The sequence below is a fragment of the Callionymus lyra genome, chromosome 8 (assembly GCF_982586985.1).
Source record: "Callionymus lyra chromosome 8, fCalLyr1.hap1.1, whole genome shotgun sequence".
Lineage (NCBI taxonomy): Eukaryota > Metazoa > Chordata > Actinopteri > Syngnathiformes > Callionymidae > Callionymus > Callionymus lyra.
The window spans coordinates 22,060,513-22,078,582 of record NC_141825.1 but is presented as its reverse complement, the minus strand read 5'-3'; the positions used below and the strand labels follow the sequence as shown (position 1 = coordinate 22,078,582).

Below are 18,070 nucleotides of genomic sequence, written 5' to 3'. Positions count from 1 at the left end.
CATTTACAAATGAGGAAAATGCATTTACAAATGAGGAAAATGCATTTACAAATGAGGAAAACGCATTTAAAAACTATTAAAACACATTTACAAATGATTGAGACACATTTAGAAACTATTGAAACGCATTTACAAACGATTGAAACACATTAAAAAACTATTGTAACACATTTAAAAACTATTGAAACACATTTACAAATGATTGAGACACATTTAGAAGCTATTAAAACATATTTACAAACTATTGACACACATTAAAAAACTATTGAAACGCATTTACAAACGATTGAAATGCATTAAAAAACTATTTAGCACATTTAAAAACTATTGAAACACATTTACAAATGATTGAGACACATTTAAAAATTATTAAAACACATTTCCAAATGAGGAAAACACATTTAAAAACTATTAAAACACATTTACAAATGATTAAGACACATTTAGAAGCTATTAAAACATATTTACAAATGATTGAGACACATTTAGAAACTATTGAAACACATTTCCAAATGATTGAGACACATTTAAAAAATATTAAAACACATTTCCAAATGAGGAAAACAAATTTAAAAACTATTAAAACACATTTACAAACGATTGAAAAACATTTAAAAGCTATTGAAAAAAAGTATGAGTTAATGAAAAGGAAAAACTTAGAACAAGTTTGGTAACAATTAAAAATATATAAACCATTAAAGCACCTTTTAAACCACGAGGACAAATGTACAAAGTCTCTATACAAACCATTAAAGCAATAATTTACAACTACTGAAACACATTTAAATCCATAAAACATAGTCAAATACTTTACAAACTATTATAACAACTATACTTAACACTATTCAAACTATTCAAACAAATCTACAAGTTATTGAAACTAATTCACAAACCATGTTTACAAATTGAAAAATGAATCAAAAATATGTTTCTGCAGTTCTTTGCCATAAATTTGTAAAGTTGTTTTGATGGCTTTAATACATTTGCACTTCAGACGCTGTAAGAAATAGAAACTGTAAATCATTAAGAGCGGAGTTATTCAAACAGAACAGTCTTATCACAAACAATGGCGAGTTTCAAATTCACTTCTTCAGACATTGATAAATACATATGTTGCACAACTCAGCGATCAGTGAGTCTTGTTCTATTCTAATAGTTCTATTTAATAGTTAACAGTAGACAAGTGTCTAATTCTATTCAATGATCATCTCTTGCAGGCAGTAATGTCGAGGTACTGATGTCCGGCGGCGCTCGTTGCTACAGTTTGCTTATCGCTGCGATGGATGCTTTTCCAGAGGAGGAGGAGCTTCAGGAGACGGCTTGTTGTCTCTTCAGATGCTTCACCTCAGGTCAGACAAACAAACATCTCAGTGCTTGTTAGATTCTAGACTCGGATGCTTCACTTTTTTCTTTTTTTTTTTTCTTTTGCAGAAAGTTACTACAGCATTCTTGTACTGAACGGTGTTCAGAGAGTTGCAGTAAGAGCGTCTAAGAGTTTCCCTGGAAACTCAAGGCTACAAGCTGCTGCTCTCTCCTGCCTGGCAGACCTCAGTGAGTGGAAACACACACACACACACACACACACACACACACACACACACACACACACACACACACACACACACACACACACACACACACACACACACACACACACACACACATGGGGTTTATTTAAACAGTCAAATTGTGAAAGAATCAGTGTCGTGTGATGAGGTCCATGGTTGGTGAGGCACTGACTCCTTAAGTGTCATATTTACATGTAAATAAAGGGAAGCTGCTTATTCAATTGACTACTTGTTATTTCATATCCCATCAGCATTCTTTACACACATATGAAGTTTAACAAAAAAAAGTAAGTAAGTAATATTTATTTATATAGCGCTTTTCGAGACCAGGGTCACAAAGCGCTTAAACAATCAAAACAATACTCAAAAAAGTACATACTTTAAAGATCAAGATAATACTGAGAACAACACAGGAGTTCGAGAAATTCAAGGAAAAGCCTGAACAAATAGAAACGTCTTAAGATGTTTCTTAAAGGAGTCAGTAGATCCATCAAGAGCAAAGAGAGAAGAAGATTGTTCCAAAGCTTAGGAGCAACAGCCTGAAAAGATTTCTCTCCTCTGGTCCTGAACCGTGTTCAGGAACCATAAGTAGATTCTGATCCACAGACCTCAGAGCCCGAGCTGGGGTGTAAGGCTGGATCAGATCACTGATGTAAGGAGGAGTCTGACCATGAATAGATCTGAAAGTAAGAACCAGAATTTTAAAGTTGATCCTGAAAGAAACTGGAAGCCAGTGAAGAGTTTTAAGGATCGGAGAAATGTGAGTTCTTCTACTTGAGCGGGTCAGAATTCTGAATCAACTGCAGACGAGACAGTATGATTTATGATTTATGAGAGAAAGTATGATTTAATTAATAATTTCCTGTGGAATTTACCGTAAAGTTTAGCGAGAACTCGCCAGATTATCTTGACAAGGCAAATCTGGGTCGTTTACTGTATTTTAGGATAAACTTTGAAATGTTTTATTGAAATGTTGTTGTTTTTAAGCATTTTTTTTTTATATTTAAAAATATATTTAGTATATTGAAAGGTTGAATTTCTATTTTTATTCCATCTAAGAATCGCATAAAAGGATGGAGAAATTAATTTCAACATGTACTGTACATTACTATGTAATATATTTATATTAAAAATTGCATATAAAAAAAACTATTTTATTATTATTATTTGAATAAAACATTTTTTTTTACTCATAGTTTTACCTTCTTAAGTTATTTATTCAATTGTTAAAAGAAAAAAACAAATTATACTATTGAATATAGAAATTATTACATTTAATTATTCAATACACAAATTCAACCTCTCAATTTAGAAATTATTTTATTCAATTATTCTCAAAACATAATTTAATGTAAAAAAAAAACTAAATGTTTAATTCAACCTTTCAATATTCTGATGGGCAAAGGGTTAGAGTTGAACCATCAAACCGTTTCTTACTCAAACAAAAATCTTTTTAATCAATTAGAATTCAGTAACTAGTTACTAGATAAAACAGTTGAAACCCTTGTAATTAGAATCAAATAATCTGAATAAATGAATTAAAAAAGAAAAGAGCTGCCTGATAAATATCAGTTTACAGTTCTTCAAAAGTCACTAAATATATTCTGTAGATAAATGTTTTATCACAGCTAAATAATACATTATTATACTGCTTTAAAATGTTGTTTTTTCAATGATTTAAACCACAGTGGAGGCTTTTCATCCATATTCCTGCTGATCTTTCTACCACATTGTTCGACAGCTGCAACGATGGTGCAGAACAAAGCTGTGGCTGAACAAGGGATGGAGGACGGGGAGGAGGAGGAGAACAGGGGCAGAGAGGAGGTGGAAGACATGGGTCTGGGCTGGATGGAGGCTTGTTCTACAGCCCTGGAACTTCATGCTGCGGATCCATCCGTTCAGGTTCGCCTCAGTACACATCCACACGTCCAGTTATTCACTTCCACGTTGACTCCATACTGACTTCATGCTCAACCTGTGATGTCATCATTAAGCGTCGGTTGTTCCTCAGGAAGCTGCAAGCTGGGCCATTCACAGTCTTCTGCTGCATGGAGCCGCCGTCAACCGTTCAGCAGAAGACCAAGGCAACAGGTGGAACACTTGACCTTTATTAATTGTTATTAAAATGATCTTGTTTTATTATTATTATTATTTTTTAGGCCTCCTGTCCACAGGCAGTTGATGGCGGCCATGTTGCTCCACTCCTCTTCTCCCAGTGTATTCAAAGCTGCCTCCAGTGCCATCGCTACACTTCTCACACACCACAGTGAGTCTTTATCTCTCTAAGATATTTATATAAAAACACAACACAACTCTATAATTATAGCTCTAATAGTTTCCTTTATCATCTTTGTCTCCAAAATACATTTTCAGCTCTGATGCTAATATTAGCATTAGCTGCTAATTATAGCTTTAGCATTTTAGCTTTAATTGTTAACTTTGACTGTGACTTCTCAAAATTGTAGTATTGGTTTCAGGTGGAAACTAATAATAAAAGTTTATTTTATACATCAGAATTAAAAGTTATAGTACTTTTCAAGTTTTTAATTGATTAAACAATCGAAATAATGTTTCATTTTAATATTTTTAATTGTAATTGTTGTCAGTTGTAAACAAATAATAAAATAACTTAAAGCACTATAAATAAACGTTTGTTTTAAATGTTTTAATAATAATTGTTGCCTGTTACACTTTCAATTATATTTTGTTTAAATATTTTGAATAATGATTATTGCCTGTTGCACTTTCAATAACATTTTGTTTTAATATTTGTAATAAAAATGATTACCTTTTGCAATTTTGATTCCAATTTCTGTTTTAATATTTGTAATTATAATATTTGCTTGTTGTGAAAAAAAGAATAACTTCAAGCACTTTTAAAACTTTTATTTTTTTATTTTTCTAACAATAATTGTTGTCTTTTGTAAGAAATTAATTATTCAATGAATGGGACCATTTTGAAATCAATAAAATGATTGGTTGTATTTAAAAAGCTGTTGAGGTGAAAACATTTCGAGTGACTAGTAAACGGGGTGTTGCTTGCAGGTGAAATGAGGTACCGGCTGCTGTCCAGCGGTCTCCACGTCAACCTGGTGGAGATGATGAAGAGACACCCCACTTCCACTGAAGTGTGCGTTGGCGGCTGCAGACTGCTCAAGCTGCTCTTCCAAGGAAGGTCGGTTAGAATGCAATTGTCAGAAATGAACTGATCTTTACAAGATGGCTGCAAAGTAAAGCAACAGCAACATGTGGATTTAAAAAAGGATGTCATACAGGTAAAGTAGGTCAGATGACTGAATATAAATTTACAGAAATTACTAGGGATTGCAAGAAAACTATTTATTTTTGAGTGTCTACAGGCCAATACCAATTTCTGCAAATGTTTTAACAATGTATAATAAAACACAACAGCCTTTGAAGAAAAATGAAGAGCTAACAATTCAGAACTCAAATTTCTAAATAACAAACAATATTAAACTCAAGTGTTGTATCAAATAAATAGCAAGAATCAGAAATCTTTATTTGTACCGCAAGGGGAAATTCGGCAAGCAATATAAAACTAAAAATGTAAAATAATATAAATAACTTACTTCCTTAAATGACTTCCTTTAAAAGTAACAGACAGCTACGCATCTATGTTCTTCAACTGGGAAACATTAAAAGAGCATCTTATTTTTTTAATTATTGACGTTTATCCTTCATAAAAAAAGATCATTAGCATAATTCCTCTATTACTTTCCATTATTTCTTACCCCCCGTGTTAAAAAAGGACCAGAGTAGATGTTCTTATCACATCAATATCTAAAACAAAGTGTTCCTGCAGGACTGCGAGCCTCGACGAGCTGAACATGACAATGAGTCAGATCTTGTCCGTCATGAAGGTTCACAACTTTCATCTTGGGGTCCAGTTGGAGGCGCTACAGGCCAGTCTGGTCTTCCTCTGCCCAGGTACAGTCTCACCTGGCATATTCACCCTCAGGTGAGATGCACTAACCGTCTTCTCGTTCGACACAGACAGGAGTTTACACGAGCACGGCTCGTCCGTGTCGGACCCTGATATGGCTGATGTCTCTCTGAGGGTTCTGAAGAACCAGTGTGTTCTGGAAGGTGCTCACACGGTGTACTTGGAGGTTCTGAACAGGGTAGGTAGTGCTGCTCTGATAACATCAGACATGTCATCTAATGTATATGCTCTGTGTAGTTCATCAGCAGTCCGTCAATCCAAAAGTTTGGTATGAAGGTTCTGTCCTCACTGGCTGACTGTTCTGGTGCAGTGGATCTTCTCTGCCAGCAGGGGGCCATAGACACTGTGCTTCATACACTACAGATGTTTCCTGAGGAGCGAGGTAGAGTATTTGAAATGATATACTTTACATTTATACTTGACATTCCTGACCGACAGCACAGTATCTTTTATTGTTTAATCAAACTTGTCTTGTTGTTGGTGTACAAATGTGTTTCTTTGATTTCTAATGACAAGTGTAGAGGAAGACATTAGATGCAGGCTCAAGAGACGATACAAAATATTTTATCATTTATAACAACAGCAACAACAAAAATAATAATAATAATTCAAATCAATTATAATTACAACAGTAGCTATCCAAAAAAAGTAACGACTATTATAATGACGGCAATAACAATAATAGTAATAATAATAATTAAAAAACATTATAATTACAACATAGCAATACAAAATAATAACGATTATGATGATGACAGCAATAACAATAAAAAAACATTATAATTACAACAGTAGCAATAAAAAATAATAACAACTATAATGATGACAGCAATACCATTAATAATAATAATAATCATAATCATAATTAATACAATTATAATTACAACAGTAGCTATCCAAAAAAAGTAACGACTATTATAATGACGGCAATAACAATAATAATAATAATAATTAAAAATGATTATAATTACAACAGTAGCAATTCAAATAACAAAACTACTATAATAATAACAACAATAAAAATGATAATAACAGCCACAACCACTATCACAAAAATAATAGCAATCACTACAGCAATAATCATTACAACTGTAACAATCAATAAAACATAAATAACATCAAAAACAATATAAGAAATGATAAATATTGGCTTTTCTTGCTTTTTTAACGGTAAACTCAATTATAAAATGTAAGCAATGTAGCTCAGTCATAGTCTTGATATATGTGTGGCTGTAAATAAATATATATTGAGTAATGTCTCCTTGTTTCTCTGCTGCAGAGATTCACTACTGGGGCCTCATTCTACTAAATTACCTCGTAACTAAGAAGAAACTGTCTCGGATGATTGTGCCTGTACTGGCTTCCATTTTGGTAGTGCTGCTCGTCCAGTACAAGGAAGACACCGAGATGCTTTTGAAGGTTTGTTATTGATAGAATTTTGGATCTGCATCTTCTAACATTCATCAGAATAAATGTCATTTCTGACACAAATTGATGCATCTACTGAAATGTCTTGTTTTTTATTTACAAAAATGGATTGACATTGACTGGGTCATGGGCTCTCCCAGTGTTTTCAGTTGGCTTTGAGGATGCTTGATGCCTGCTCTGGAGCTGCTGCAGAGCTGCACAGAGAAGACTTTGACCGCCACATTTTCTTCCACCTCAGAGAAAACAATCCAGACCCGAGCAAAAATCAGGTACATTCATCCTGAACAATATTTTGTATCTTTCTTTTTTTGCAAATCTGTTATATCTAACTGGGAAATGCTCCAAACACTGTACCATTATTGCACAACTTCTATTGACCTCACGATCTGAAGTTGGAACCCAAATTACATGTGATTTTACAGAAACGGCAATATTTATATTGTTATTGTTATTATGACTTGACCCTCTATAAGTCTTCTGCAGACTTCTAATATATCATTTTATTGAATCTTGCTGGCTAAGTGCTTGAATTTGTCCCGATTGAATGACAAACGGATATGTTTTTGGGCCCTTGGGTCACCTTGACCCCGAGATAACACAAGGGGTAAGAATCAGAATAAGAATCGTCTTTATTATCAAACAACAGTCTTGTATCATGGGATTCAGTTTTAGCTGCTGTTAACCTTCAGCAGAACACAGTACAAAATTCCAACAACAAATCAATCAAATGAGATAAAATAAACATATTGTTCCAAATGGTTAAACATATACAATAAAAAAAGGATGGAGAATAGGGTCTGGGATAGGTTTCCTGCCCCCACGCGATCCCCAAAAGGAATTAAGCGGCACAGAAAATAAATGAATGATTTAACTGATTTATTGTTGATGCTGGGTTTGTTCATTGGGTCATGGCAAACTTTCCTGATTTAAACTAACTTTTTGACACACTATCTAAAGTATTATTCTGCATTAGTTATCAACTGTTGCCTTTTAATGCTTTTCAACTGCGGATTCATTCACTAATTATTCTTTATATGGTTATAATTTCCTGATCCAGTCCAATAATAGGGGTCTTTGTTTAATCCCTGACCACTCATTGACCCCTCATTGAGAACATACCTTCCAGTACAGAGTCGATTTCCCTTCTACGAAACATTAATCTTTATTTATATCTCAGATTTCCTCGAACGATTCTTCGCTAAATCAATTCACGCTGCCCTTCTTCTTTCTCCCTCGGTCCGCTTCCAGCTGCGTATGACGGTCGGCCTGGCCCTCTCTAAGATGTGGAGCAACCCTGAGTTACGATACAGCATGCTAGAAAAGGCCTGCGAGGACGGGGACACCGCGATGGCCGAGTGTTTGATCGATATGGGGGCCGACGTCAACAAGAAGACAAAAGCAGAGTCTCTCATTTATCAGGCCAGTAATAAGAGATTTTCACCTGATTATCTATTTAATGTATCAATATGAGATTTGTTTGATAAATTCGGCAATAGATCACAATAAATCACGTTATATTAATGACTTTTTTTTTCTTTTTCTTGAATTGAATTCATGTTGCTGCAGGTGTGTGAGCGAGGAGGACCTCTGGAGCTTGTGGAGCTTCTGCTCAGTCAGGGAACCCATGAGCAACACCTCCGGAAGGCTTTAGCAGTGAGTGTAAAGAGAGGAGACGGACCCACCGTTATTCAGCTGCTTGCTCGTCTGGGTCTGGACCTCAACAACGGTGCTCTGTGTCTGGGAGGCTTCAGATTGAGCCGCCTGGATGCCACCTGGCTGAGTCCTCTTCTGGCAGAGCAAGGAAGAGCCTTCAGTCTCCGTAGCGGTTCAAGTGAGATCACCTTAAATCTCATTTATTTTGCTGCAAAATATTTCATTTGTAACAGGACTTGTGTGTCGCTCAGGTAAGAGTTCCAGTCTGGCTCGGTACATCCAATCTTGCCAGAGATCCGGGAGTTTGAGTGGTCCTCTTCGGTGTCTGACCGACCCTTATCTGACCTCCGGCTACATTTCTGACGGGAGCGACGACTCCAACTTCAGTTTCGTCTCCCCAGATGATCGCACGTTCGAAGACATGGAGAGTGACGGTGAGTTCTCAGACTGAAAAACAAAATCATGGAATTTAAAAGTACTACTCAATTTACAAATCTCTGGAAATATGAAGTTAATTTGTGGGTAGGGGTGTGAAAATATACACTTTAATATAAATATATTATTTTTCAAGATACTGTTACGATATTCAACAGCACTTTATTGATGTGTTTTGTTTATCTAAAATGTCATTTTTTATTTGTTCCGCTTTCAAATACATATATTTCTAAATTATTGTTATTTTATGGTTTTTATTTGAATAAGTTGTGTATAAAATTAAATCATTACTTTTTTTACATTTCAAATTAACATGCAAATATTTACTGGGTTTGTTCATATTTGTGTTGCAATTAAACTTACGGCAGCTAGATGGCAGCAGATATTCATCATCCGCAGCTAAAGGAACAATAGCATCCAAAAAGATCCCAGTAAAGACTGAGGACGAGAGGATACAGTGACTCAAGCAGCTTTTAAAGCTGATGTTTGGACATATTTTGGTTTCAAAACAGATTAAAGCTGTTACAACTTTGTCAAGAGTCATGTGGTCTGTAAATTCTGCAACACAAGAGTCAAGTACTTGACCAGACCCTGTATAGTGATGCATAAGTATCACTAGATTTTTTTGGTGAACAAAACTTCAAATTCATAATTTATTTCAATACGAACAAGGGTGTTTGTGAGATGTTTTTATTCTGCAATCATCGATTCAGTTTCAAAAAAACAACTTTATTCATAAAGATATTTACGCCAAAGTCAGGAGTTCATGATACTAGTATTTATTATAAAGAAAATAATAATTTAACTTTTTTTAAATACAGTGTATTCTTTTCCAATCCATACACTTTTTTGTCCTGCTAAAGAAATTCAAAAAATTAACTATTTATATTACAATCGAAAAATAGATGTATTTAATAAAAGCTATCAACAAAATGACCGGCCAACTTTCTGTGTCTTTTTCAGGTAGTGACTCTTTCACAGGTGCTCTCTCTCTCAAGCCACTCAACAAGTCGTCGGAGGAGCTGCGGGGCGGATCCTCAATCAGGAATCTGGGGCGTCGTAGACACGCCAGTGCAGAGGTGAAGCTGCTTATGTTCAATGGTGCATTTTTTTAACTGCTGAGTCAAAGACATACTTTTGACATAGCATTTGTACGTACAAACTTGAGTAGTTGCTGAGGGCATTGTCTTTAATGAACAAGGATATTAAAATGAATGATGAAAAAAAAAATCACCTTTTAAGGTAAATTAAAAAAAATTACCAGAGTCTTACTGTGATAAAAGATACCGATGATTATCGTACTCATTCTATTTGGTTAAAAATAAGAAAAAATATTGAAATACAGGCATTTATTAATAAACTGCATACAATAACACAACAAATGATACGATTTTTTATTTATTTGATATCAAAACCTAATGTATTTATTGTAAGTTATGAAGCAATATGTTTGGGTCAATTTTTATGTAACTGCACATTGTCCTTTTAAATAAACTGAACTGAACTGAATCTAATCAGATTTTTTGGACTCATTTTGTTTCCAGAGCGGACAAACAGAGAAAGAACGAAGCGATCAAGTTCACAGGAGATACAGCCGGAAGAACTCTAAATGTAATTTTTTTTTAAATTTTAGCTGCAAACAAGTGTCCTTTTATACAAACTATTTCTGAGTATACTGAAGTAAAGTTTTGTTATTGTGGGAAAATAAGAATAAAAATGTCATCTTGAATTTAGTGCTGGGTTCACTGGAGATCACTGCAGCTCTGTTCAAAGAGAAGGAACGAATCCGTCTGATGGACTTGTCTGGAAACGAGCTGGACTCCCTGTCCTGCCTGATGGACGACTGCTTCGTCCTGCAGCAGCTGAGGCACTTGCTGCGCCTGGACCTGAGCCACAACAGTCTAGTGGAGTTTCCATCTGCTCTCTGTGAGGTGAGCAGCCACGTCAATATCTGCTCAATGTTAAATGGGATAAAACATCTGATGCTGGTGTTTCTGATTGGACACAGAGTCTTAAGAGTCTGACCCGTCTGGACCTGCAAGGGAACAAATTGAAGTCACTACCAGTGGAGCTGCTTGCTCTCCCGTCACTTAGCATCCTCAACGTCTCCCGCAACTGTGTCGGCCCTGTGCTGAACTTTGACCCCGCTGTCCCCTGCACTTCGATGCGACAACTAAACCTGTCTTTTAACAAAATCACAGTGTTTCCTCGAGACTTGGGCTCAGCCATGAACCAACTGGAGGAGCTGGTGCTGGAGGGGTACGAGTTGTCACATGATCCCATAGAATAGGCCTAGTATTGAGAATAATTTTAAGAGAAATTGAAAAAAAAATACATAAATATAAAATAAACATTGGATTTTGTTGTGATTATTTTTTGATTTTCTTTTTTTCTGCTCAGAAACTGCATGACCGAGCTCTCCGCTTCTCCATGTCTACCTGAGATCAAGCTGCTGGACGTGAGCAAGAACAATGTGGAGATTATCAGTCCAGAGTTTCTGACTGGCTGCCCCAAACTAGAAATCTTCAACGCCTCCATGAACAAGATATGTGAGTAATGTCATTGTGGAATGTTGTCAGTTTGACTGTGAGATCAAGACTTTGTACTTTTGACTCCCTGTCCATGCAAACATAGCTGATGTCCTCACTTATAATAATAACGTACGGCTGTTACAAAGACACTGGTTCTTTGAGTAACAGTACAGATAGCAGAAAAATGTCACTCAAACCTGGGCCGGAGCCAAGGTCAATTTATAGGGATTTTTGCCCCACATGGAAAACAAGTTTTAACAGGGTTTTTTTTATCAACAAGTACATCTTGCAAAATTCCTTGTCATAGATCAGGAGTGTCAAACCAAATTCCACAAGTTGCCCAAATATTAACCCAAGTCTGGGAACAACTTACAAATATTTCAGGCTAATTTTATCCAACAAATGTTGTTGCATACCTACGTTTTTTGGAAATTTCAGATGAATGAATTATCTTTGGTCGATATTAAAGGAGTGAAACTTAGAACATATCTGCTTGCCAATTTGTTTAGTTTTGTGTTTGCTTTTTACATTTTTAAGCTTTAAAATGAGTTGGTGGGCTGGATTTGGCCCCCGGGCCTTGACATAGGTGTCTTAGACGACAAAAATTGGAAGGAATCTTTTTTTTTTTTCTTTGATCGAACAAAACTTTGACATGAAGACCGGGTTTCTTGTCATTTACAGTCTCAGGTCAGGATTAACTTAGTTCCGAGACTTGCTAACAATAATTTCCTGTTCTTTCTCAAACCTGAGGAAATTTTTATTTTCTACAAAAAACACAAAAAGTAGTGTTTAAAAAAACCTTCATTGACTGTTCTCGGGTTATTTGTTGCATTTAATTATCAGTATATACTCAAACCATAGGGTTTATTTCTCCGCTAAAGAAGACTTTTGGAAATCATCTGTGTGGGGGGTAAAAGGATGAACCCCGGTTTAAACTACATCAATGACTGAAGTGTTTCTCTTCCTCAGCATCTCTGTCTCATCTGCCGTCAAGAGTAACGACCCTGAAACTAGCAAACAACAGCTTCACTCACATTTCAGCTGCAATACTTGATCTTCCAAAGTAAGTTTACTTGTTAAGGACTAATATTAAACGTCGTGGTTTTTCACACTTGTTGTTCTTCTGAACAGTGTGCGCTCAGTGGACATGAGAAACAACAACATTGCAGTCCTTCCCGGTCCTGCTTTTTGGGCGTCGAGTAATCTGAGAGAACTGATGTTTAGTCAGAACTGCATCAGCTCTCTGAATCTGAATGGACCCGTCTACAAGTGGGCCAAACTGGAAAAACTCCACCTGAGTGCCAACAAGCTCACAGAGGTAAACATACTTGTAGATTATTACGAGACGTGCGGTCAGGGTAGGCAGGTGAGGCAGTGCCTCACCTCTCAATTCGCAATCCATCACAAACTGTGTTGATACATGCAATTGAGGCGCGCTGGTTGCTGTATCTCTGAATTTTCGCCAATATAATGCTCACAGATACGTTTATTGAAAAACTACATTTTGTCCTTAAATAAAATATGATTTGTTTTTCTCACGCTTATATTGACCCATTTAGTACTCAATATTTACCATTTTATGATAAAAAGCTGTTGTCCTTTTTGTGTAAATCTAGCCAATCACAGAAGTCACCACACAAGATAAACCAATCAGAAGCAACATAAGGCGGGTCTTTAGTTTGATCAAGTCATCGTAACTTAACATTTTAATACAAATACAGCACTGACATCATAATGCTGTTAAAAAAACTATCGCTCTGGAGGTGGAAGTTTACGAGTCGAGTTCAGGTCAAGTCTGGTTCAACAGATAATGCCTGTGACTAATAATGATAATGATTCATTAACTCATAATTATCTGTGACCTCAAATGTTTTATCAGCCTTTCTCTAGGAATGATTTCCATTAGATTTCAATGTTAAAATTGGTGAAGAGATGGAGAAGTGAAACGCATGAAACTATTTTTCTCTCGGAAAAACTTATTTTGAAATGATGATGTTTCTCATCATTTCTCGTTCGTCGTGCCCAGATCCCTCCTCAGATTGGTTTGTTGGAAGCGCTCACCTCTCTGGATTTCAGCCACAACACCGGCTTGAAGTCATTCCCGGACGAGATGGGAAAACTGGGAAGACTCTGGGACCTGCCACTTGAAGGGCTGCGACTGGAACTAGATCTGAAACTGATCGGCAGCAAAACTAAAGACATCGTCCGGTCTGTTGAGGGTTTAAAATGTCTACCAACATCTGCTTTATATCTCCGTGTTTACTTTAAGTGTGTCTGTCAGATTCCTGCAGCAGAGGCTCAAGAAAGCAATGCCTTATTATCGGATGAAGGTCATTGTAGTTGGGAATGCTGGCAGCGGGAAGACCACGCTGATGCAGCAGCTGATGAAGCTCAAACGGTCGCAGATCAACTCTAAGCAAACTTCAGTTGGCATCGAAGTCCGTGACTGGACCATCAGAGAAAGGGACAAGAAGAAGATGGTGCTGAACGTTTGGGACTTCTCAGGTTAGCCATCATGTCATGGATCACTTGGATCAGTATAAACAGTTGTTTATGTTCTTCTCATCAGGCGACGAGAAGTTACGCGGCTCTCATCCACACTTCATGACGTGCAAAGCTCTCTACCTGGTCGTGCACAACCTGAGCCAAGGAGCTGCTCAGGTGGAGGATCTCAAACCCTGGTTGTTCAACATCAAGGTGAGTCAAGCATGTTCAGGTCAGTGAATCTCTGCAGACAGGTTGTCACCCCTTGACAAAACATTTGATGGTGAAGTAACGACTTTATCACACGCAAACTTTATTATTCATCACTAGTTGAATTCTAAACATACTTACTTAGGTTATTTGCAAATGTTCTCCTTTTTCCATTTATGTTTTTGGTTTAATTATTCAATTAAATTGGTGGGAAAAAAGGAAGAAATATTTTAATGCCATTCGTATTTATTTAATTTTGGAACAAAATGTATGAAAAATGTATTTAATTCATATTTTTTATATGCTTGTTTTAATATATGGGTTCTTTTTTCATTTAATTGTATTGTTTTTAATTTTATTCATCTAATCTTTCATTCTATCCTGTACTTTCAACACCACAACAAATGGCATTCATTGCTAAACATTTAACTTTAAATGGAGTCAAATGTTGACCTGACAGTGCAGGAGAATATTCTCTTAAAATAAGATAACGATTTAAGATAAGAAGAAATAAGTTGATGACATTTAACCCTATTTTTCAATCCAGGCAGTCGCTCCTCACGCACCCGTTATTCTGGTGGGAACCCACGCCGACGTGAGCGAGGAGTTCCAGCTCCAGGCGTGCCTGAAGAAGGTCCGCGAGGAGCTGCTGAACCACCAGGGCTTCCCGACCATCAAGGACTACTTCATGGTCTCAGTCTACGACGACTCGGATGCTTTGACCAAACTTCGCAAGGCCATTGTCAAGGAAGCCACGAGCTTTAAGGTGATTTATTAAAGAAAATCTTTAATGTTTATTTGTTAAACTCACCAAATGTGCTGCTCAGATCCAAGGTCAACCAGTGATAGGTCAGCTGGTCCCGGACAGCTACGTGGAGCTGGAGCGTCGATTTCTTCGGGAGAGAAGCAGAGTGGACCACGAGTTTCCAGTGTTGCGCCACCAGGAGGTCCTTCAGCTGGTGGAGGAGAGTCAGCTGCAGTTGGAGGAAACGGAGCTGTCGCACGCTGTGGACTTCCTCAGTGAAGCCGGTCAGTGAAACACAAATGGTTATAGATGCTTGAAAATCTGAGCTCCATGAATGAATAAACCTTTGCTTGAACACCTTGTAAATAATAAGTACGTTTTTGTTTGTTTATATTTATATGCATGAATGTATATATGTATTTTTGTATGACTTATATTATTATGCTTAGTTCATTGTTTTTCAAAATACTTTTGTCCCTGCAGGAGTTTTACTTCATTTTGATGATCCAGCTCTTCAGCTGCAGGATCTTTACTTTATTGATCCTCAGTGGCTTTGTAATGTTATCACGCAGGTAATCACACACATGCATTAAATAGAACCGGTTATGTAAATATTGATAATATTAAATGTATGTAAACTGATCACATTTGCATTTTCCTTCTGTGAAGAAACTTACTTTTAAGAGCTCTGGCCTCTGGGAGAATCCTCAAGGAGTTGTTCAGCGCTCTGCGGTGGAAAAGTTCTTGTTTGAGTCCAGATGTTTCCCTAAAAGTCACATGACACAGTTCTTCAAACTCCTGGAGAAGTTCCAGATTGCTCTGCCGTTCGGGGAAGAGCAGCTGTTAGTGCCCAGCAGGTAAATAGTTTTTAAACTCATGGCACAGTGAGTTTTTGATAATCACTGGTCACTTTCCACCACCAGTTTATCGGACCACAGGCCGGTGATCGAGTTGCCTCACTGTGAGAACTCTGAGCTCATCGTTCGTCTCTATGAGATGCCCTACTTCCCCATGGACTACTGGTCCAGGCAGATCAGTCGACTGTTGGAAGTCTCCTCCTACCTGCTGGGTGGAAGAGGTACCTACAAGTGTTTAACCAAAAAATGCTTCAATGGTATCTTAACTTTCCTAAAATAAAGAAAAAGACCTAAATAGAAACAGTATATCACTCTATTGTTTTTTTCAAATACGAGAACATGTGTAAATTAGTGTTAAATGTTGCGTGTCTGATTCTAAAACATATTGTCGACTCAACAGAGAAACCAATCAAACCCAACCGGATCTACTGGAGACGCGGCATCTACCTCAGCTGGTCTTCGGAGGCGTACGCTCTGGTGGAAGCAGCATCTTTGGAGGAGCAACCGTCCAGCTTCGTCAAGATCACTGTGCCTTCGTCACAGAAGGGTGAGAAGTCGATCAACTCATGTTGTTTTTACTTCTTTTTTTTTTAAACATTTAAGTTTTTTAATTTATTCAGTATCTTATGTAATCCAGACAATTGAATTGTTGTTTTCTGAATTAAAAACGATTGGTAAAATTGGTAAAGAAAATTCTGACCCTTTGGAAAGTTTGGCATGTGTTCTTTGCTCGTGTAAAAAAATGTTTTCTGAATACTCATAAAAAAACGGGCTATCAATAATTTTACAGTCATTTAATGACAATATAAGTTTAAGAAGTTTTTATCAAGTGACACTTTCGTGAAAATGTATTGCCACTAGCCAAATTAAAATAAATATAAAGTGCTTTTAATCTTTTCCACCTTGTGTTTCAATTCTTCACATGTTTATTTAGTGCCTATTTATTGCTGTAAGTCTATAAATGAGAACCATAGAGTAAACTACATATAAAGTGTAAATTGAAAGCAGCGATATATTAATAACACCTTTCATGTCATGGGTATGATCACTTTTTTATTTCCTTATCTTTGGTTTGAAGATTTAATCTCCAGAAAAACAAAGTGTTTTCAGTGGGCGGGGCTTGAGAATATTTACGTTAGTAAATATGACAAGAGAGAGAGAAATGTTTTGTTGTCGGTGCAGGTCGGGTGCTGTTGGGTCAGGTGGTGGATCACATCGACTCGCTCCTGGAGGAATGGTTCCCCGGCCTCCTGAACACTGACATTCACGGCAGCGGAGAATCCCTGCTGAAGAAATGGGCTCTCTACAGCTTCGTGGACGGACAAGAGAGCAGCAAGATCCTGCTGGAGGAACTCTTTCACTCTTTCGACAAAGGTAAACAAACGTTCTTTGATCAGTCCTCTTATATATGCAATTGACTCAAATACAAAACCCTTCAGATTTCCTGCTGGAGGACAAAGAGGACCCGAGGAACAGACTCCCCATCTCTCAGATTGCTCCGGACCTGGTTTTAAGCGACCAGCCTGCAGCGACCATACTGGACAGTGAAGAGCTACATGTGGACTTGTCCAAAGACAATCGTCTGGGTGAGCCTCGTAAAATACCTCGGCTATCAAGTTATTTAGATGAGACTTGGGTGAACAAAAAATATGTTGTTTTTTAGGATATATTTGAAATCTTTTTTAATAATCAACTGGAATATGAGTCAATTCAGATGGTTTGAAAATGCATTTTAAAAACACACGCAAGTTTAACCTTTTATGTGTTTGGCTCACTCCTATTGGCAGTACTGTACTTCCTTAATGCAGTGTGATATGTATGGAAGTAAATCAGCCGTCAGAATATTTAATGGTTGAATTTAACATTTCAAATATTGATGTCATTTTTAATTAAAATGTTTTTTTTCTTTTTAAGCATTTATGTTTTGAGAAATAATTAAATTCCGTTATTTCTATTAAATTTTAACTATTTTTATTGGATAATTTTATTCAATCATTTGTTTTTTGAAAGATTCATTTTTGTTGTTGTTGTTAATAATTCATACAAACAATTTGGAAATAAAAATGTTATATATGCACTTACTGTATATACCAACATTTTAATATACAATTAGCAAAATTAAATCTTTTTAATTTTTAAAACTTATTTTTGAGTTATTGGAATAAGACTATTAAACTCAATGTGTTAAAAATGCA

The 18,070-nt window shown here is 36.5% G+C and overlaps 1 protein-coding gene across 1 annotated transcript in view; it reads left to right on the top strand.

Annotated features, from left to right (window-relative positions):
• The window catches only part of lrrk2 (leucine-rich repeat kinase 2), a 34,722-nt gene that overhangs the window by 8,714 nt on the left and 7,938 nt on the right, over positions 1 to 18,070 (top strand). The window contains exons 7-38 of the mRNA XM_087797830.1: positions 1,218 to 1,349; positions 1,432 to 1,551; positions 3,310 to 3,470; positions 3,580 to 3,659; positions 3,728 to 3,834; positions 4,614 to 4,743; positions 5,392 to 5,516; positions 5,583 to 5,710; positions 5,770 to 5,914; positions 6,812 to 6,951; positions 7,101 to 7,229; positions 8,209 to 8,379; positions 8,527 to 8,791; positions 8,865 to 9,047; positions 10,012 to 10,127; positions 10,593 to 10,659; positions 10,783 to 10,979; positions 11,057 to 11,307; positions 11,449 to 11,597; positions 12,549 to 12,642; positions 12,711 to 12,897; positions 13,606 to 13,787; positions 13,861 to 14,084; positions 14,149 to 14,276; positions 14,821 to 15,039; positions 15,101 to 15,302; positions 15,502 to 15,590; positions 15,688 to 15,875; positions 15,942 to 16,096; positions 16,276 to 16,422; positions 17,058 to 17,249; positions 17,315 to 17,461. Coding sequence (XP_087653956.1) covers positions 1,218 to 1,349; positions 1,432 to 1,551; positions 3,310 to 3,470; positions 3,580 to 3,659; positions 3,728 to 3,834; positions 4,614 to 4,743; positions 5,392 to 5,516; positions 5,583 to 5,710; positions 5,770 to 5,914; positions 6,812 to 6,951; positions 7,101 to 7,229; positions 8,209 to 8,379; positions 8,527 to 8,791; positions 8,865 to 9,047; positions 10,012 to 10,127; positions 10,593 to 10,659; positions 10,783 to 10,979; positions 11,057 to 11,307; positions 11,449 to 11,597; positions 12,549 to 12,642; positions 12,711 to 12,897; positions 13,606 to 13,787; positions 13,861 to 14,084; positions 14,149 to 14,276; positions 14,821 to 15,039; positions 15,101 to 15,302; positions 15,502 to 15,590; positions 15,688 to 15,875; positions 15,942 to 16,096; positions 16,276 to 16,422; positions 17,058 to 17,249; positions 17,315 to 17,461 — 4,950 coding nt within the window. The remainder of the gene's footprint in view (positions 1 to 1,217; positions 1,350 to 1,431; positions 1,552 to 3,309; positions 3,471 to 3,579; positions 3,660 to 3,727; positions 3,835 to 4,613; positions 4,744 to 5,391; positions 5,517 to 5,582; positions 5,711 to 5,769; positions 5,915 to 6,811; positions 6,952 to 7,100; positions 7,230 to 8,208; positions 8,380 to 8,526; positions 8,792 to 8,864; positions 9,048 to 10,011; positions 10,128 to 10,592; positions 10,660 to 10,782; positions 10,980 to 11,056; positions 11,308 to 11,448; positions 11,598 to 12,548; positions 12,643 to 12,710; positions 12,898 to 13,605; positions 13,788 to 13,860; positions 14,085 to 14,148; positions 14,277 to 14,820; positions 15,040 to 15,100; positions 15,303 to 15,501; positions 15,591 to 15,687; positions 15,876 to 15,941; positions 16,097 to 16,275; positions 16,423 to 17,057; positions 17,250 to 17,314; positions 17,462 to 18,070) is intronic.